The sequence below is a fragment of the Rhinolophus ferrumequinum genome, chromosome 20, assembly GCF_004115265.2.
Source record: "Rhinolophus ferrumequinum isolate MPI-CBG mRhiFer1 chromosome 20, mRhiFer1_v1.p, whole genome shotgun sequence".
Taxonomy (NCBI): Eukaryota; Metazoa; Chordata; class Mammalia; order Chiroptera; family Rhinolophidae; genus Rhinolophus; species Rhinolophus ferrumequinum.
This window is the reverse complement of record NC_046303.1, coordinates 13383292-13405473: the sequence shown is the minus strand read 5'-3', so window position 1 is coordinate 13405473 and position 22182 is coordinate 13383292. Positions and strand designations below refer to the sequence as shown.

The 22182-nt window shown below is 39.3% G+C and overlaps 1 protein-coding gene across 3 annotated transcripts in view; it reads left to right on the top strand.

The window, feature by feature from the left end:
- The window catches only part of CREB5 (cAMP responsive element binding protein 5), a 381676-nt gene that overhangs the window by 61656 nt on the left and 297838 nt on the right, over positions 1–22182 (top strand). For all 3 annotated transcript variants that reach the window (XM_033088717.1, XM_033088718.1, XM_033088719.1), the window contains exons 2-3: positions 7728–7799; positions 13674–13767. In XM_033088717.1, coding sequence (XP_032944608.1) covers positions 7746–7799; positions 13674–13767 — 148 coding nt within the window. In that variant the 5' untranslated portion in view covers positions 7728–7745. The remainder of the gene's footprint in view (positions 1–7727; positions 7800–13673; positions 13768–22182) is intronic.

The window sequence follows — 22182 nt, the reverse complement described above, 5'->3', positions numbered from 1 at the left end:
CAGTTTTGTGTTTCATTTCTATGCTCTCATAGTTTTTCCTCTCAAGATTTCATGGGGCAATTATTTTAAATTGCAATGGAAGACTCTGGAAAGATAAAGATGGCAACGTCGGTGAATCCCCTGATCACCTCTTGTTCCAATTTTGCTTTTTTTTTCTTTTCTTTTTTCTTTCCTTTTTTCTTCCCTTCCTTTCCCTTCCTTTCCATTTCCTTTCCTTCCCTTTCCTTCCCTTCCCTTCCCTTCCCTTCCCTTCCCTTCCCTTCCCTTCCCTTCCTTTCCTTTCCCTTCCCTTCCATTCTTTTCCCTTCACCCCTTTCCTTTTCACCCCTTTCCTTTTCTCTTCAGTTTGTTTGAATTGGGAGCCGGTAAGAAGGAAAAGTTTGCCACCTTTCAGCATGTCTTCTGACGTTGTCTTTAGTCCCATTAGAAACAAGCCAAGTGATTTGGTTACCTTCAATATTTCCTTGAAAGCCTGAGAATCTCTACATGCATGTCAAATAAACTTTTCTTGGAGACGGGGCATGTCCTGCAAAACATGTATTGTGAAAGAAAAGGAACAAGGACCTAAATATACACGCTCAGGCACAGACACACAGACTGCAGTGACTTATTTAACACCACCACTAGTGCCCAACACCGATGCTTAGCAAGTATTTCGAAATTGCTGAACGCATCGGTGGGAAAGCTGTTAAGACAGAACTGTGTGAAACCTAAGTAGAATTTAGCTAGTAACTTTGAAAAGAGGACTCATTTCCAAAGAAACATATGGAAAACTTAAAAAAAAAAAAAAAAAAAAAAAGAAAGAGGAATCTAACATATGAAAACCCAATCCCACTGGAATGTTTTTTCATACACAGGATAAACGCCACATAAATAAAACCACAGACCTCTGCAGAAGTACAGGAGAGGATGTGAACCCCCAGCACTCTCTCCTGTTAGAGCCTTGCTTGGGAGGTAAAGCCTGGGTGAGCTTCCAGAAACAAAAGGTTTTTCTGAAATCCTTCCTCCTGGGAACAGCAGGCCTGGTTCGAAGGGAACTTTGGACAGTCCCTTAGCATGTGTAGTGCGTGAAACAATCTCAGAGGTCTTTGATTCAGGTTGTGGGATTCTGAGCAGTGGATGGTTAACATCTTTTCAGGACAGTGATTTTCTGGTTCGAATGGAATAGTAATATTTAACTGCAGCACTGTGTGTAAAGTTTAGAACTTCCGGGAAAAGGGTTCTGGCGATAAACTGCCCAGTAATACACCCAATTCTCGCCAAGTTCTGGTGAAGTTTTCACTTAGAAGGTGCAGCACCTCTCTTGGTTTTGTACCCTGTGTAAATCTCTGGTTAGAAAACTTTGCAGCATTCAAGGCGTTTCAAGCTTGAGGGCTGAAATGTCACTTTAAAAGCAGGGTTAAAAAGGTCACACAGCTGCAAATAATAATAGTGCAATGAAATTCAGATTCTAGCTGCAGCCCACTTCAAGAATAACACTGAAACAGGAAACAAGCCGACTAGATCTTTTTACCAGTAAAGCTGGTAAGAATACATCTGATAAATTGTGTGTGTGTGTGTTTGTGTGTGTGAGAGAGAGAGAGAGAGAGAGAGAGAGACAAAAACAGGGAAAGGCATACATAACAAAACAAAGACACAGAGAAGTAGACATCTAAAGACAGACATAGAGTTTTAGAGAGAGAAGATACAGAAAAACAAAGACAGAGAGAGACACATACACAGATGCAGGGAGGGATACAAACACATACTCCCAAAATAATTGATTTTCTTGGAATGGGATACAAGGGTGATTATTTTCCTATTTGAAATTACTATATTCCTGGTGGAAAAATTAAGATATATTCAAAATAAAGGTTTTGCTTTTCTCTTATTTTACAGTTAGCTTCCATTAATTATTTTTTTCAAATAATATTTCTTTGAATGGTCCTGTTTTACAACGTTTTACTAAATTGCTCCTGTTTTACAGATGGGCAAATACGATAGTGAAAGGTACAGTGTCCCTCCCAAAGAAAGAAGTCTTAGCTCCAGACTGAATATATAATTCCTTTCCAACAGGTAGCCATGTGTTGGGAGAACCGTTCTGCGTCCTTGCTTTTAAAGTAGAATGCGGCACCTTCGAATAAAATAATTTAGACAGTGTTGTTGGTGAATTTGTACTAGGTTACTATTGTGTGTAGGTCTTTGCCTTTCTCACCAATACATTGAGAGAGACATTTGCTTTTTTCAGAAACACAAAGTGCAAATTGGCTATACCCTTAACTAATTTAGTTAGTAACAACCTTTGTTCCCAGAAACAAAGTAAGGCTAATCTGGACTCTCACACAAGTGACAACTCAAGATGCTCCTATTTGTCAGCTGTTCTTGACACGAGGAAGGACCTCGCCTCCTGTAGAGCTCTCTCAGCGGTCTAAAAAGCTCACTACGGTAGCAAGGTCTGTTTCATGTGAGTCCTGCCAAGAAGACTCTCTGCAATCATAGTAGGGCAATAAACGCCGACAGATGCTGTTAACATCACTATTAAAATTCACGCCCCCTCTTTCAGATCTATGATACATACGTTCATATCCAGATTAGTAATACCAGAGCTGATCGGGACACATTACTATTATTATTAGTGCTCATTTCTATTTAATTTCAGTTTGCAGCTTTGAAGTTCCCATAACTGTTAGGGTTGATAAAAGCGCATGCCATATTTTCAGATTAAAACAACATTTTTAGTATTTTACTACTCCAAACCCCAAATCACTGTATGACTCTATCTGCTTTTACTGGGGAAAATTTGTATCATTCCACTAAGATTGGAGTTGAATGTCCACTAAGGATCGGTAGTGGCTTCCTATTTTGATGGGGAAGCAACACGGTTGGCTGATTACAGCAAACCGGATGATGTAGGTTTTTCCCCTTTGCCTTCGTTGTCACCCTTCAGTTTAAAATACCTATGTACGGCATTTTGTGTCGACTGTCCAAGTGTTTAGTAACGTTAGTTTTTTGCAATGCTTGCCCTTCATGAAATGGTAATTCCAAGTATATCCCTAAGTGCCTGGCAAAGGCTTTGAATGGATTGCCTCAGCCATTGTGGAAGATTTCCCAGTTTAGAGCAGGAGGGATTTGTGGGGTCAAACACTGAACAATGAAAGAGATTCTTGCTCATTGCGAGGCCAGAGGAATCCAGTGGCAGTGGAAGGTTTGAATTGTAAATCAGGTCTGTCATCATCTTGTCAACTACGAAAAACCTCTCCTCACTTTAGGCACTATTAGGGTTTGTTATTAGGGGTTTGTGTTGTTTTCCAAAAATTCGAAGGGAAATTAGGCTCAGGAGGCATTTAAGTGAGTACTGAATCTGAACTTTGGAAACGAGGAATAAAAAATAGTACTGTTTAGAAACTTTTAAATGACTTAGCCAGCTGCCACAATTAGGCCTGTATCTAACCAAAGCTAAAGGGTCACTCAGTGTTTCTCAAAGGGCACTCTGGGAGGGCGGGGTTCACAAGCAACCCGCACTTGGCTAATAGACTAGGTTTCGGGCGTTTCGATGTCTATGGCAATATTATGAGACTGAATTTATAGAGAATTAATACACTTACATGTGAAATTTAATGAAAACTAGCTTCACCTCATTGTTGTTTTCACCAGAAGCAACTTTGTTCCCCGCCCCCCCCCAACCAGGAAATCTGGTGAAATTTCTTTTCTGGCCATGACTGGCTCCAGGTGAATGAGTGGCCTACACAAACTCTTGCCTCGCTAAAAACTTGGTTCTGGGCCAAAAACGTTTGAGAACCACCGCCTTAGGAATAGAGAAAAGGCAAGCTGTTTGGGGTGGTTTATTGTGATGAGTCAGGATTCATTATCCATCCCACAAATATTTATTGTACGCCTACTATGTCAGCTGTGTGCAGTGAAGTCTGGGGTTTGGGGATTGCCAAACACAGCTGGGTCATTAAAATATCCCAGCTAGTAAAAAACTGAATGGGAAATGAGAGGATGAGATCTGACTTCTGAGGACCACATGCAGAACAACCTGGATAAAAATCACGTCTAGGTAATTTGCCCCCCCCACCTGATGGATGATAAAAGAATATATACAGGGCTTTAGTAGGAGTCTGTTTGAGAGAATAATTATTGCAGTATGTGCTAGAAAAGAACCATAATAATACACCATAAAAATAGACTATGGCTCTTGACTAATGCATCAGACCAGATCATACTAGTTGATAAAAGTAGTGAAGCCTGCATGATGGAATAGTACCATTCAGTAAAACTATCACAGACACCCACACAGAGAGGAATGAGGAAGGCTATGCTGTTTCCAAAGGGCAAAATGTGGGAACTGTAGAGCATCAAAATAAAGCAATTGAGGTTCACACACTTGTATATAGACACCCACTCACCTTAGATTTTATTAATCACTTACAACTTATTTTAGCATCTGCCTTTTTGCCTTAGGACTTTAATTTCAATATTATGTTGCCAAAGCATTTGGTCCATGGGATCCGTAGCATGTAATAAATTGATACGAATTCATTTATGTTTAAAAAATAAAGTACTAAAATGATAGGTGAACATATTGATGGGCCTGGATTTATGGGAGAAGTCAGCATTTTGATGGACTAGAGTTGTGATAATGGTAGAAAAAGAGTTACTTCTCATGCTTCCGAGGGAGGGCTTTGTCAATCTCCTTCCTCACTTTGGCTTATTAATGAAATCTATTTTAACTTTCAGCAGTAGCATTTCCAATCTTGACCATTTCTATTAGTTGGACATTAATCTAATTGTTACTACTAATTACTACTTTCAGATGTAGGCTACAAATGTATTTATATGGAACTTTCCCATTTTACTGTCATGTAATCTTAATATTGGTCAGTAATATTACTAATATTGGCATTCTTTTGTTACTTTGGCAACTAAATCTCTTACATGGTGTCCAAGAAAGACTCATCTTATAGCAAATTCTCTTTTATAAATAGAGACTAGTTAATACTAAAGTGAGATTCCAGTCATGCTTGCCCACAAAACTTTTTCCCACTTCCAAACACACACATTTAAATACAGAGCCTTTCTCCACAATTTGGAAATGTCTTACAGGCCTCCTAACTGATCAGCGTAGCACAGGAATGAAGGAGCTGAAGACTGATATTCATACCCCCATTGTAAAGGAGGGAAAATTGAGGCCTGAAGCAATTCAATGACCTAGAAATGGTCAGGCAAGTTATAGCCACAGAAGCAGAAAAGGTCCAAGAAAACATTTTTAAAACTTGACTGGAAACACAACGCATACTTAATTAACGGGTATCCCAATTACTCTGTTGTGTATTCTATCTTGGATCAAAATCATTTTCTTAGCTTTAAAGTTACCCTGTATTTTGAGGCTTAGAAGTAAGTTATCAGCATTTATAGGAGAGCGGAGGGGTGCTCTAGAAGTTATTTTAATTGCTCATGACTTTTTTCAGACAAGGGCTAGTGGAAAGCTTCTAAAGATATTTGTGTGGCTGTTTTTCTCTTTCTAAATATAATAGAGTGAAAGAGTTTAAACAATATGGCTGTTATAGGAAAGCTGTAAAATTATGCTGAGTCATTGTGTTGACAGGTGACCAGTGAGAAGCAAACGGAGATTGAAACGGGCATTGCTTGGTGAAAATTGTATGATCAGAAGAAATGGTGGTATGAAGAGGGTTTACATTTTAAAATTTGTTGTTTTTTTAAAAATATCTGACTAGCAGTGTTATCTAAGGCAAGTCTTTTCACTTTGTGTTTCATAAAAGCAAAAGTATGCATTTATTTCCCAAAGAATATACGTGGAATATATTAGTGTTTGGGGGAAGGGTATAATGACCTACAAATTAGAGTTTTTTTTTTTTTTTTTTTTGTGTGTGTGTGTGTTTGTGTGTGTGATAATAATGTTTCCTAGGACAAAGGGTGACTATTCCATGAGTTGAAGCAGAGCTCCCTCTTTTAGGGGTGAAAGTGACTTGGGATGCCTTTGGAATGACTTACAAGTAACATTTTTAAAGAAGCAAATCTTTTCCTGTGCTCAGAGACAAAGCACTAGGCTTTAGTTCCACAGTACAGCCATGCAGCTTATACAAGCTCAACTCTAAAATTGACAAAAAGAAAAGTCTGATTTCGAAAATGATTTAAATTATGTAACAAATTTAAGTAATATTTTTATGATATTTAAAAAAATTATGTTACCGTATAGATTGGTAACCACAAAACCATGTACACTGTATTTTTAGGGGCTCTCGGGAGGATTCACAAAGGTAATTTTGATTATGCTCAATTTTTGCCTAATGAACTTACCTTAGAACCTAACTCCTATGTAAGAAAAGACCACACTACAATTTAACATACGAGGTGTGATCAGAAAATACAGTGAATACTGCTGCAGAGTGTCATCCAACGGAAAGGCAGGGATCTTCAATATGGGAAGTGGTGCATCAAACTTTAGTAACAGTGTGTGACAAGTTTCAACTTGTTCAGTGCATTCAGTTGAGTGTGAGTTACAGTTGAGAGAAGGTGTGTTTTAAAATGTGCCGTAAATCACCCTCCATCATGACAATGCTCCATGTCACACATCGCTTCTGCTATGGCAATTTCTGTCAAATAAAAACATTACGGTCTGTCCTCATCCACCTTATTTGTGGGATCTGGCACCGTGTGACTTCTGGCTCTTCCCCAAAGTCAAAATGACCATGACAGGTAAACATTTTGAATTGATTCAAGATATTGAGGCAGCCACAACGGCGCAACTAAAGGCACTCATGAAAGAGGACTTCCAGAAGTGCTTCAGAAAGTGGCCAGAACGATGGGATAAATGTGTTCAAAGTGAAGGGGAGTGTTTTGAAGGGAGTTAATGGCAATGTGTTTTTTTACTGTAATAATCTCTTTATTTGAAGATGCACCGTACTTTTTCATTACACCTTGTATGTCTGAGATCATAACGCAGAGTTTCTCCCTGCAAACTTTATTCCAGATAATTTATCTGGATTAGAAGGGCTGTAGCTTTAATCTAGTATTAATTTCAAACCTGTAAACATATTACATTGGATAACAGATTACATTTTTAAACCTGTAAAACCAAATGAACAAAATAGCCAATGTAATATGTTTCTGCATTTTCTGATTTCTATTCACCACGACATAACTTGGGTAATTTTTGCTAAAGCATCATCGGATGCCTGAGAGGGAAGGGAATTGAAGACCGATGTCATTGGCTAGACTGGCTGCAGGGCTACCTTGCACGCCTTGGTCACGCCGAAGTTTGGTGGGTGGGGTAATCATGGGTGAATCATTTGGTTGGTTGTTCAGATTGGTCCTCACACTAATGACTGCCCAGTTACTGCCCCTTCTCTTGCTGTTTTAAGTAGTCAACCCCAAAGGACAGGTGGGACCTTGGCTTTGGAATCTATTTGTGCAGGTGGTGTCTTACCTGGTAATACCACAGTCTATGTGGCTTTCCAAAGCAGGGTTTCTGCTGCAACAGCCCCATGACATTTTTCTTTAAAGTACAGTCAATATGCACTCAAGAAAACATAATAGGAACCCGGACTGCAGGGAGCCGAATGAGCTTTAGCAAGGCAGGACCTGTATTCGTGTTTTTCTCGTCTAATTTGGGAATTGGCATAGAAAGGGACTCCAAGAGACTGCCTTTCTCATGTTTCTCATGTGGAAACAGGAGATATTCACGGATTTCTGTTTTCCTCCCTCCCTTTCCCCCGGCCCTTCAGATTTATGAGGAATCCAAGATGAATTTGGAGCAGGAGAGGCCGTTTGTCTGCAGTGCCCCAGGCTGCTCCCAGGTGAGTGTGGGGATCAACTGTCTTACAAGGCACACACCTCCCTTCCAACAGGGAAGCAACTGTCCCAGGCAATTAGGCCAGCCTGCTGCGGGCTTTCGTTCTCCACCAAGACACTGTCATAGTCCCCCTCACCACCATCATCATCATCGTCATCATTATTATTTCCACCTTGAATAGTTTGAATTACTTCCCTCACAGCCCCTTGAAATGCATCAGTGTTGGCCATTTCCACCCAGAACTTTCCCCTGGAAGTAACCCAGACTCATCCTGCCCACCAAATGTTCAGGTTTGTCATTTCAGAAAGGGAGGAAGGAGGGCGCCTGCTTTTACGGTAGCCACTTGAATACTGGGCGTTCAGATTACCGATGAAATAGCTCACCATCAATGATGGGATTCTATTTTGTTTTTTTGTCCTATTTGAGTAAAATAAGCCCTGTCTAACTCATCTAGAGCCCATAGTTTTTCCATTTACCTAAAGTTTAAGAGAAGAAGTTGGCCTGCAGTGCTGGATGTGCTCTTTTAGCCTTTGATGGTACCATCAGGTGGAATCATGAGGACTAGACGAGACACTGCAGGTAGTTTAGTATAGAGCCTGCACGTAATAAGTCTCCAGTGTTTGTTGCGGTTACTATGACTGCTGCTGTTACTACTACTATTGTACTGGAAATCTATCTCTGAAAAAGTTTGGGACCATCCATTACTTAAAGTCAGGGTTTTATACTTTACCTTTGGAACTTGATGGTGACAAGTTCCCTACTTAACCCTTTCTTTGGGTGTCTTCACGTTCCAGTCATTGGAAAAATGACCACAAAAGGTCGATCTCATGCCAAGATCTTCATTGTATAGGATATAGGACAAGCTTAGAACTCAGAGCACAGACACCTTTCCAACATGGGTTGTTAGGTTCTCTTTCCCTAAACTGCCCAGTAGTTTCAAGCGGAATTAAGCCCACCTCTCCTGCCTGATTACGTGGTGGAGTTGGCAGCAGGGTATGGAAAAGTGTCTAGGAGTCAGATGAGAAGTGATACCCATTACGGACCCTTCTTATATCTCCTCTGAGAGTTTGTGGAGGGTTCTGGGAGCCTTCTGGAGGGAAGATGCCATGGAAACATGAGATGTTATTGCTGGTGCTGCTTTGCAGTGTTGCTGGTGATATCAGCCACTGACTGAGAAACCAGAGTCCTTTGCTTGAGTTCTGGCAGGCTCTCCAGGAGCTATGGTGCGAATGTTGATTTGCAACCTGTAAATAAAAAAAGCAGTAGAGGAAGTTATTTTGAATTTCAACTATTTTTCAGCAAACTGGTTCTGGAGGTCATTTAGAAATAAGCAACACTGGGAAAACACAGGCTGATAAATAACTGGGAACCGTTCTGCTAGACCAGCACTCTCCACTGTGAACACAGAAAGTCTCCTTAGCTAACTAAGATAAAACTGATTCCCACTTAGTTTCTTTAAAGGGAAGTTTCAATAGCCAAAGAAATCAGATTGTTTGAGCAGTTTGCTTTGCTTTTTCTGTGAGAATGTGACCTTGAGTTTTATTCATTTCAAGTTACTCAACACATTTTTGGGGAGCCTGTGATGTGTATAAGATACATGTATCCCTGTCCTCACAGAGCTTCTAGTCTAGGTATCAGATCTGTAACCACGTGATCAATTAATCAGTCAGTGAATTACACTTTTCCATGAAGGAAGAGCACAGGTCACATTGAAGAGTGTCATAGAGGATTTACTTTACTTGGGGAGGATAAGGTGCAGTCCGCTGTGGCTGGGGCATTTGAGGGAATGGGACCCTCATAGATCGGGATCCCAGAGATCGAAGAGGGTTCATAGTGACTTAGGATTCCAGCAGAGTCCAGGGTTGTGAATGACAGTAGAGGAGGGCCTTTTGAGGAAGGGGTTATTAGCCATATCTAATATTTAAATAAGTCAGAGAGAAAAGAACTGCACGTACGTCATCGGACAATGTGGCAGAATTTCCCAAGCTTGGCACTATTAACATCTGGGGCTGAAGAAGCCTTTGTTGGGGGAGGGATGGTGCATGACAGGATATTTAGCAGCTTTCCTGACCTCTGTCTACTAGATCCCAGGAGCATTCGCCAGTTGTGAAACCCAAAAACGTCTCCTTTGGCATTGCTGAATATCCCAACTTGCCCCAGGTGGAGAATGACTGCCCCATAGCCCGCATTTTGGTTTTAGCCTTCTTTCATTTGGGATCCCTTCCCTTTTAGGGGTCACCTACTTCTTACTGATGCTCTCCCACTCTATTTTATATATTGCTATATGCCATCTCTCCTCCTTTTTGGAATCAAGTAGTGTATAAGTCAATAAATGCCACAGACGTGTGGTCACTGGTGTCAGACACTGCTAGAGCTGGGACAGTGAGGGGCCTGAGCAGAGCCTGTTGGATTTGGCAGTGGGTACCTGCCAGCGACCTATGAGAGAGGAGTCAGGGTGGGGGCCAGATTGGAAGGGATTAACGAGTGAGTGGGTGGTGAGGAAGTGGAGGTGGCCGGCATAGAGGACTCTTTCAAGAGCAGTAGGGAGTGGCGGGAAGCGGAGTGATATAATGGTAGCCTGAGAAGGAAGCAGCTTGAGAAAGGCTCTTTTTAAAATTAAAGGCTAGTCAGGCTGGATTTAGTCAAGGCCGAGGAGGAGGGAGCCAGCTTGAAGGACCACAACTAAAGCGCCAGTCCCTGCGAAGATACAGGGAGGAGAGGATAGTACAGAGGAGAGGGGGTTCATATTTCTCTGACAAAGGAGGGTGTGGAAGTGGAATCTGTGAAACTACATCAAATTCTGAGGCTGAGGTGGTGATAAAGGTTGAAGGGGGTGCATATCTAATGACTTTGAACTTCTCAGTGAAGGAGCCGGTAATTAAGAAGGCCGAGTAGACTGAAAAGGTTGGACAAACATGAGAATTGAGGATTTACATAGTTTCTTGGTTTTAAGGTAAAATTCCAAGGCTCTCCCTCAACGCCCTGCCAAATTTAAATGTCAAGATACGTCTAAAACTTGAGGTCTCTATTTAATGTGGGAGTGTTTCTTTTTCTTGACAAGCTGTTATAAAAATACGTGCATCTTTCCGTTGAAGAGGGATTAGAATTGAGGAAATGTCTTAGTTGTCCAGTGACTCCAAGGGTCTCGTGGGAGAGGGTTAGGAAATCACAGTGGAGTCAGCTGTGATCACGGCATTTACTTTAGTGATGTTCCCTAACCTGGGAACCTGCATGGAGAAGAAAGGATGGCTGGGAATTGGAAAGGGGATAGATATGAATTATCAGTGCTTGTGCTGCATTGGGGGTGATGGGAGGATTTTCCTTCCTTTTCCCCTCATTGGAAAGAAACTTTGTTCTATTAAGAATGGCCGATAGCACCTGGGAGGTTTTTTGTGTTATAGCTACTCATATGCCCCAGAAGTAAAGAGAAACAAGCTTCTCTTCCTCTTTCTGATCTCACACAGTCCAATGTTAATTTCACTGTCCCTTTGCCCTCTGCGTTAACCATGTTTCAGGTTCCAAGTTCCAGTGGCCTCTCTCAGTTCTGTCTTTGTTGCAAACTTGACATTTTTTAAATTTATAATTTGCTGCTATTTCTCTACCACACTAAAAAAGAAAGCACAGATGTCTTATATTGTAACTTTTGGAAAATAATTACAGTTAATATGAGATATTATGGAAATTATTATTTAATAAGTATTCTGGTTAATATTCTACTTTAGGTTATTATTATATGGAGCTAAAAAATGGCTTACAAGTACAAAATGAAGGATATTACCATGTTGTTTGTTGATTACATACATCACAGACAAAATTATAAGGCTTTTGACAGAAAGACTAAGAAATTTAACCTATGTCTCTAAACCACACATGGTAGTATCACATATTTGATGTAGTCATTATAAGGTGTTATAGAAGACCAAGAGAATAGATGAACCTCCAGCAAAAACCCACATGTCATTTTAAGTCAGACTTCTATGCATTCAGAAATCTGGCATAATTACCATGCTTTGAAAATTTTGTACTCTCCAATGTATATGATACAAATGACAAATAATAAGTGATATTTATTTGAAGAACCACTTTTAGATTATTCCAAAGGATTTAACCCAGTGAATTTTCTCATTCTCATGAACACACCATACTGTTTGTAGGCAAGGGTTCTACCATAGTATATGATGGTAATTGAAATTTCTAATTATTATCCTGAGGAACTAGGAAGCTCTGGAAAAGTTTCTCAATTGCTAAAGATTCAGAAATGTTCAACACAGTTTATTGTCTTCTGTTGTATTTTCTTTGACTTTGATAAAGCCGGCACTCTGTTAAGTTCAGTTATTAAAACATACCAGTTTGAGTCAATACAGGCTAGGATCTCCTGCAATAACAAATTACCCCAAAGCTTCAATGGCTTAAAATAACAGAGGCTTATTTCAGTTGCCCAAGCATACATTTCTATTGTGGATTGGCAGGACGTTTTTCATAATCCTTCAGAATTCAGAAATGGTCTTCATAATCCTTCAGAACCTAGGATAATTGAGGGGCCACTATTTCTAATATTGTGAATCACCATGCTATGGGGGAGAGAGATGGGGACATTTCTAGAGGGTCTTGCTCACATCTAGGTGACTTGACACTTCCACTCATGACGCAATAGGCAGAACTAGTCATGTGGCCCCAACTCAACCACAAGAGGGCCAGGAAATACTATCCAACCATGTGACCAGAGGTCAGCAGCTGAAAATATTGGGGAATATCATGTTGACAATCATAATATCATTCTTTGAAAATTAAAAGTAAAGTGTTGGTTTTCTACATTGTACAGAGTATAGAATACCAAAAATAATTTGTCCTGTTACTATAAATCATATGTATAATTATAAAAAAATCAGATAATGACTGTGCAAGGTCTTTATAAACAGAAACATACTATACAAATGTCATGGTGTACATTTGTAAATATGTATGTCAAATAATTAAGCAAGACATGTAACTTTCCCAAAGTTCGATGTGAATCAAAATTCTTTTCCTACTTCATGCATTTTTCTTACTTTTCATTACTCTATAGGTGATGTTTAGCATACTTAACATGACTTAGACTTAATTTTACACTATTATGTAAAACAATAACTACTAGAGAAAAATTCCAAATAGTTTTTCAAGACTTCAGTGCTACTCACTATATCCACTTTCTTATTTTGGACATGGCTTCCTCAGATGAGTATATAGGTAGAAATGGGAAAGCTTTACTTCTGTCATGCTGCCATTATTAGTTATTCTTGTGATTATAAATAAACATTCATTTAAACATCCCTTTATTTTTCAAAGTGTATTTCTTTTATATGTATTATGTTAATAGTCACAGTATTACTTATTTACTTCTTTCTGTTTTATCCTTTAACTAAACACAAATTTAAAGTCTACCCTTAGATGCAAACCTCTAGTTCCTAAGGAAACATCTAGTTTACTGATGACTCATCCCAGTTGGTTATAGTCAAGATTTTATTATTATGCCTAAGAATAAAAGGAATTCCTAGGGAAGGTGTGGGGAGTCCGAGAATGACGGAAGGCAAAGTTCTTTTATGTCTTACTAGTACGTAGCCAGATTTTTCTGCCACATAGTTAAGGACACGGTTAACTATCATGGAAATAATGATGCAGATCTATGGGTGTAATTCAAAGGAACATCCCAGCACATTTGCTCACATAAAATACTTTGTCATTTTTCTTACTCATGCTTTCACACATTTTCAGAACTAGCTTTTAGTTTTGCCTGTCACATTTGCAGTGCTGAATAAATCTTTTCTGTATGGTGGCAAATATATATTACAAAACTGAATGGCTCCTCTCCCCTGTCCCTTTTTTTCTGTTTGTCTGACAGCGCTTCCCAACAGAGGACCATCTGATGATTCATAGGCACAAGCATGAAATGACTTTGAAGTTTCCCTCAATAAAAACAGACAATATGTTATCAGGTAAGGAGCCATCAGGCAAAGAGGCTTTGGGTAATCAGCCACAACTACTTATTTTACTTATGAGAGCATGATTTCCACTAGCAAATTCTGTGCTTTGAAAACACACATTTCTAAGGGATGGCAGAGACTTAAAATAATGGTAAGCAGAAATGTAATCAGTGAGTGTAGTGCTCACTCGAATCGTTGAAGAGCTGTGACTTCTCATTTTCTGGATTGTAAACATTTATTACTCTGAAACTTGGCTCCATATACATATTTTTAAAAAGCACATATCTGTAATCACTTAAGAAACAAATATTAATTGAGCGTCTCTAGCTCATACGGCACTGTTCTGAGTGCCCTGCGAGGTGCAAAGATTGATGATTCCTGTTCTTGAGGACGTCACAATACAGCATGCATGTGCAAACAGCTAAAATAGAGGACTGTCTATGATATATGGTTGTTTCTGACTTACGATGCTTAGACTTACATTTTTCGACTTTATGGTGGTGTGAAAGCGATATGCATTCAGTAAAATTTTGTACTGAATTTTGATTTTGTACTTTGAATTTTGAGATTTTCCTGGGATAGTGGTACACCATACAATACTCTCTTGTGCTGCTGGACCGTGGCTGCAAACCGTGGCTGCAAGCCGCAGCTCCCAGTCAGGTAAACAAACAATACTCTACAGGGTACTGTGTCGCCAGCATTTTTGGACATTGTGTTTTGTTTTCACTACCCATCATGTCTACAAAATGTCCATCTGTGTCTCCTGCTTCTGGTGAGAAGAAGAGGAGGAAGGCAATGACTCTTGAGATGAAACTCAAGATAACGGCCCAGCTGTAGGCTAACGGACGTGTTCTGAGCACGTGTAAGGTGGGCCAGGCTAAGCTATGGTGTGCAGTAGGTTAATGTATGAAATACATTTTTGACTTACCATATTTTCAGCTTATGATGGATTTATCCCAAAGTAACACCATTGTAAGTAAAGGAGCATCTGCATATCACATAAGTATTGTAAGGAAAAATACGTGTACTATGTGACTTTAGTTGGAGGAAATCTTGCTGGTCTGAGGTGGCCAGTGAAGGTTTCTTTAAAAAACCAGTACCCACCTCATAAGTGGGAGATTAAATGAGACAATGCATGGCAACTTAGCAAGTGCTTAGCGAATGTGAGCAGAAATAAATAATAATAATAATTAATCCATCAGTTAATTGTCATTCCTTCCTATTTTGAGAGGTGGTAAATGAGAAAGAATGCAGCGCCAGGAGTGAGGAAACTCGAACTCTAGCCTGGGCTCTGCTTCCACCAGCTGTCTGACCAGGAGCAAGTTAATGAAACATTCTGGGCCTTGGTTTCTTTTTCCATAAAATGGGAATGATTTTATCTGGTCAGTCTATTTCACAGGCTCATTGTGAAGATCCAGTGAAAGAATCGAAGTGAAAGTGTGTTTCCTAAACTGTCGCAGGGTAATTAAAGCATTTCCTGGTACCCGTATTAGGTTAGAAGTATTTCACCCGAGCCACGGTTTGCCTGGCATGGTGAAAGAGATAATATACCCATGAACACGTTATAATGATATCAGAAGAGAAACTGACTGCCCTGGCAGGCCTGGCTCATATAATTTAGCATTTCTATGGCACTTAAATTTTATAAGTATTTTATTATCCCTATTATTAGTAAATCCTCCAAGAGTTTTGTCAGAGAGATTATTACAACCCGTATTTTACTGATAGAGGAGGAGGGGTACACGGAGATATAGCAGCTTTCTCAAGCTCACCAAACTGGGCAAAGATGAGGGCACTTGATCCGACAGTCCTAACCCACTGACTTGCACTGGCCACTGCATAGTCAGGCTTTCCCAGATACTCCTGGTGACAGAGCCATCCATACAGCTTCATAAACTCTTCAGTGGCTTGTTAATGGTGCAAATGCATTACAGCGGTGCCTTGGAGTTCGAACGTCTCCATTGACAAACATTTCAGTTTTACGAACACCGTAAATTTTATGGATCTATGGTATCACTAGATAGTAAAATTCACGCTAAATTTGCAGTTTTAGGGGATGACTTTAAAGGTCTGGAATGGATTAATCCATTTTGCATTATTTTCTATGGGGAAACCGTGCCTCGGTTTTCAAACATTTCAGAACTCGAACGGTCTTCCGGAACGGATTATGTTCGAGAAGCGAGGTACCACTGTGTTTGTGTTTGGGAAGACTCCCCAAGTTCAAGGGAAACCTCCTCCCATCCCTCCACCACCCACCACCTCTCTGTCAGCCTGTTTTGATTGAACTAGCTGGCTCTTCAGAAATAGTTTTTTTCCCCCTTAAGTCTAGAAACAGAGATGCAGAAACTTAAATTTGTAATAACTACAAAAGCCTAGAAGGGTTACAGAGAAACATCTGTTCTTTTGTTTTCATCATTTGTTATGTTCTATAGAGTCTATGAACCTCATAGTTCAACAGTGAAACAATGAACCTACATATGCAAGTAGCAAGGCTTTTCCCAATATTTAAATTCATGAGTTCTTCCTTTATTTTTCCCAAATGGGATCCCTGAAGTAGACGGCATAGTAGTAGGGGAGTGGCAGGTGATTATTAGGGAGAGGAAATTATGTGGCGATATTAGTACTATAGTGTGAATTACCAGCGTAGTATCTTACAGGCACGTTGTTAGGATGGCCCTAGAAGTCCCATCTGAGGTCTGAAAAAAGATGTGTGAACACTTCTATACGATGTCTATGAACAGGTCTTTTAAGTTCTTGCGGCCTTTCAATTGTTCTTGTCAGATCCTTGTAAGTTTGAGGCTGTTGCGGCCAATAATTGGCAGTGCCAGATGGAAAACGTATTGGGAGAAAAGTCACTCTAATTTTTATTATGTCAAACTTGGAATAAGAAAGTGAAGGAAGAAATAAATATGAGGGAAAACGGCATGAATACTATCTTGGCATGTTTTCTTTTGCTTCTTCATGCTTTATGTTGAAGCTGATATGAGGCCATTTCATATTGCCAATGAAATTAAGTGCTACAATTTTAACCTTGCTACCGGCTCTGCATGTTCATAGTCTCAGAATTTTGTTGCTGGGATGGAATACAGAGTTATCCAGTCAAGCTCTATTACTTTGCATTTAGGGCACCGAGGTCTGTTACATTTCATATGCCAATGTTGTCCATATTGAGTTGTAACAGGCTATCTATTGGATATTCTTTGCTTTGCTATTTGTTTTTTTCCAGGAAGGACTTCAATATGTATTCGTCTCAAATCTCATTTTAGTTTTAGCATATTAGATTATGATTACAAATGTAACTGAAGTTTTTGCTTGTTGATACCTTGATTTATTTAGATTTGAATTTATCAAAAGCTTCAGAATCTACTTTTATTAAAAATAGATTCATTAAAATTTTGTTTATTAATGTACTTTAAGCCTCTGTTGTGGCCTGTCATGAAGATGAATGATTTTATATAATTCAAAATATACTAATAAAAATAGTATAAACCAAATCTTAAATTAGCAAGCATCATTGAGACAAAAATCTTCAAGTCCCTCTTAGGCCTTTTTTTGTTTTAAAGCAATAGTCAATTACGCAAAAGTTTATTCCAGATAAACTGGAGTTTGACATGTATTAAGGAGATAAAGTATGGTAGGTATGTTCATTACTAATTTCAAGATATCTGGTTAACTTGTATCTTGGAAAATCACTTCATCCTTTATTAATTGCAAATATTAAAGTTAGGGAACTTATTAAAATGCCACAGGTATACACTTTAAGGATTAGTGTCCAAAGAATTATAATATCTGAAATAATTTCATAGCTTATCCATAAAGTCCATTTTATTTAGGCCAGGTAGAATTTACTACTCAAAATGATCTTTGACATGCCACCAGGCAGGGTCGTAAAAATGCCAGTCATGGTGTTTTATTAAGATGAGTCTGCTCTTGTGTATAGACAGTAAACATAAAAATCTCTCATTCTAAAGGAACAGGACTAGCAGGGACATGAATGGGGGTAGTGGTTTTGGATTCTGAGGGCAAAACCTGATAGTCCCTCTCACCATTCTTATTTGACCCATGTGGTCCATTTCCAGAGTCCTGGTATTATGATGGACATGAGTCTGTCCCTTTAGCTGTTGTTGATCTGATAGAAGATAATTCCACGGTGATAGAAGTTGTGATATTAAAGATTTTTAGATGTCAAGTTTAAAATAGGAATTCATTGAGGACAGGACACTTCCACACACTAGTCGCAAAATTACCAGCTATTATGTGACATAGATCTGCTTGGTTTGAAAACATGATCAAATTTCAGTACTAAAAGTAAAAAGGATGCTGTTTGGGTCTATTTTAATGGCATTATGGTTAGGCATCCAGAAATTCCCATATCTTGCCCTGTGAGAAATCCCCACCTCCTCTTATTTACAGGGCTTCCAAATTCTGTATAGGGAAAACAAACAAACAAACAAAACAATGGGAATCAAAGGGTAACTTTATTTATAGCCGAACAAGCAAATAATATTCTAAATGAGAAGCGTGTGTGTGTGTGTGTGTGTGTGTGTGTGTGTGTGTGTGTGTTGTGTTGGTGGAGTACGGTGGAAATATCAACCTAGAAGATGCTGGATCTTGCTTCATGGTGGGATTAGTAGGCATTTCACAGCCTGGTCCCATGTACCTCTTTCACGGCCTTCTCACCTCAAATGTTGATTGGGTTTCACCTTTTGAGGAAAGGTCCACAACACTCTTAAACTTCACCTGTTCATTTATTCAGCAAACACTTAGGGAGGGCCTATGAGGACCCTATTGTATTAGGTGCTGTGAATGCTGCCATGAAAAGACAAATGAGGTCCCTCTTCCACGGAACTTACTACACTCTATTGCGAGTGGGGAGGAAGAGAAATAATAGGCAACCCCTTCCCCAGATAATTAACCAGAAAATATCCATTCAGGACAAGTGCTATGCTAAAGATAAAACACGACAATGTGACACAAGTAGCCAGCAGGCTGCCTAAGGGAGGTCAGGCAAGGCCTCGCTGCATGGGTGGCATTTCAGCCAAGATCTGAAGTTCAGCCCTGTGGGCTCCGGTGTCCTTTCTCCCTGACTTCTAAATATGGTGAGACCGGAAGTGGTAAAACCACAAAACCAGTTGTAGTACGGCTAACTGTATCTTGAGCTGTCACACAGAAGAGACGCAGGAGAGACTGGCTTCCTCGTCCCATCTTCCTTGTCACCGTCTGGTACAGAGCATCTTACATAAATGACAACGTGGTCCTTCAGAACCCAACTATGTCCCTGGATTAGGATGAGAATCAGGGCTTTTCTCTAGTTCTGGGCCCTAAACCTAATTCTCAGCATAGAGAAAGCAAGAATGTTGTTCAATGAAGTAGAACATTTGTCTCCAAGAGATTGATCACAATAAACTGGACAACGTCAGAACCCAAATCCGTTGCTCACAGCTCTGCTATAAACCCTACTTAATCATCCATGGGAATGTTGAGGGGGACGCCAGAGGGAAGAGGGAAGGTAATATACCTCACTCCAAATTCTTTGTGGAACGAATTGGAATATATATATATATATATATATATATATATATATATATATATATATATATATCTCACCGTGTATCTTCATCATCAATGGAAAGGGAAGTTAAGTATGGGCTGTGTGTGTGTGTGTGTGTGATTTACTTGTTCAATTATACACACACACGCACACACACACACACACAACACACACACGAGGAAACAAAATCAGGACGATAAGCAGTTTGTCCAAAGTCCCTATCTGTCTATAATTTTCTTGCTGTACACGGATTTGGTGAGCTACACATACTAAAAACATGCTTTGGTCTTAGACGTCTGTTTGGATATAAATCTATGCACTGCCTTTTCTTTTATTATTAACTTATCTCTGTAACAGTCATCAAATGGAGAAAATAATCAAAAGTTTTTAGAAGGAGAGTATACTAACACATTAGCATTTAGAGGAACAAAGATTGTGTTTTTAAATCAGATTTTCTCATCCATGTGATAAGGAGCCATTGACATTGATAGGATTTGTCAGCTTCTCATTCATGTTTCTAGCTGGGTGAGTGAAATAGAATTTTAAATAATTCACCTAAATATCTCAGAGGCCTTGCTCTGCAGTCTTCTTTCATGTACGAAAAACTGGCTTCCAGTATATTCCATCTGGAAACCAATCCCTGTGACAGAGTGAAGGAGAACTCAGGCAATTAGTGACTAATGGAAACGTTATGCTTTAGCTTCCACTCATCAGGGCAGGTTTTGATAAGAAAATCACCTTGGATCCCTTAGTTCACTTGGGCAGCAGAGACATGATCTCGCACTGTTAACGACCCTTTTTACCAGCTCAGCTCTTTTAAAGCGAATTCAAATTGGGGCTTGATTGCTGTTGGAACACTTGGGGTAGGCCCTGGCTAATAGCGAGTAGATGTAGAGTATATACTTGCTTAATTTAAATCTCTAAATCTGTGTCTTCTGGAGCCATGCATCCTAAGCGAAGCCATTATCAGAGCCTTTTCTAGTGGACTCGTAGGCACTCTAAGGGTATCTAGTCCACCAGCTCTCCATCTTGACAATATATGGATCCCAGCATGCAATTCAAGAATGTGAGAGTGTGTCTCATCTCTCCCTAACCTGTACCATCCAGCTATGGTCAACTTTTAAGCATCCCACAGCTATTATTTCAGAACCAGAGTTGCCTTGGTTTGTGCTATGGTAGCACTGCTTCTTGCGATAGATGTAGGGAAATAGAAATGTCAATGTTACTGAGAGGACCCTATTGCTCTTGTTGTGTATTTACACTCAATAAAAGGCATATTTATTGCAAAGAAGCCTGTCTAAAATTCCATGGAATTCTGTCATTTGGTACTGATTATTGATCTTATAAAGGATTATGTATTTTCAAATTCAATGAATGTAAACTCTCTTAATTAGGACTTTATTGAAATTCAGATAGGGACTAAGTATGACTATTTCAAAGAAAGCATTTGCTGAAGAATTCGTGGGATAAATATAACTATAAAAAGATTGTAAAATATATCTAAGAAAAATGCTTTTTCTGAGAACCCCAACTCTTGCTAAAATAGATAAGTTAATTCCACTTCTTTTCTCTATTGATTTGAGTGCACTCTTGTGAATTCCATTAAGCCACATTTTGTTGGCTGAAATTGAGTCATGCAAATAATAAAACTGTATTGCCTTTTAAAAAGTACCCTATAATTAGAATGGTCACTAATTTAAACTGATCTTTTTTATAACTGGTCTGAATTAGTGAGGCTTTTATAGTATTACTAGTCACCATCAATTTAATACGAAATGATGTAAAATCACTCTGCATAGTAATACCTTCAATAATACCATAGTTAATCTCAGACCAACAGGAAAGAAAATTTTGCTTAGGAACTTCACGCTCTTCTCCTCGGGTGTATGATGGGAACTCTGCCTTTTTGTTATTTTCCTTTTTCTTTTTTTTTTTTTTCCAATTGATGACTTGCTGCTCTACCTCTTTTACCATTGAGGAAAATGAAACATAGACAAACATATAACTCAAACGCAGCTCTGAAACCGAATAAGGTAGCAACCTATTATTAAATTTGAGCAGACTAAACACTTTTTAAAAGAAGAATCAGGTTTCAAGCTTTGGCTTTGTGCTTGTCATTTAGACTTTGGAATCATCATACTTGCTGAAGCTGAAGCACTTGATGCTAGGCAGACGATGTACTAACTGGAAAACTTAGTGAGTTACTTTTTTTCCTAACAGTTCTAGCCATATAATTGTTGTTCTTCTCAGATGTAATGTAGTGCAGAATTTTCTATTGTGTAACTGATGGGTAAGTTCCTAAATTATAATACCACGGGTCTGCCATTCTTCTGCATAGACATACAAGTAGGGTCTATGGCAAGTATCCTCTACCTAGCTACCAACAGAGGCAGCATTTCTATGAAAAGGTGCTCCTTTTCTCAACAAACAGGTTTACCATTCCAGGAAGGAAACCAGATGTTGAAATATGACAAACTTTACAAAGATATTTTTATCCCTTTTGGTGCCAGCCTTTCATGCCCGATGGGTAAAGCGATCCCCAAGGATGTATGTGACGGGTAGGAGAAGTGGAAGAATTCTCATTTGTACTGGCCCCAGTGTCTGGGTCTCCTGAGAACATGGTATGCTAGTTGCAAAACTCTCTATGAGAAGGTAAATGCAGGTGCTTATGTAGCACCAATTTAGATTTACAAAGGCGATAACAACAAACTACTTTCAACTTGGGTCAAGTTCAAACTCAAAAGTCATTCACTTTTAGTTTTGTTTGAGATTTGGGGTTATCTCCTTCTCTCATTCAGATGTGCCTCGGTGAAGTGGAAATACTACCAGAAAGGTGAGCAGAGTTCTTAAATGGTCATCTCTGCGCTGAGTTCCGA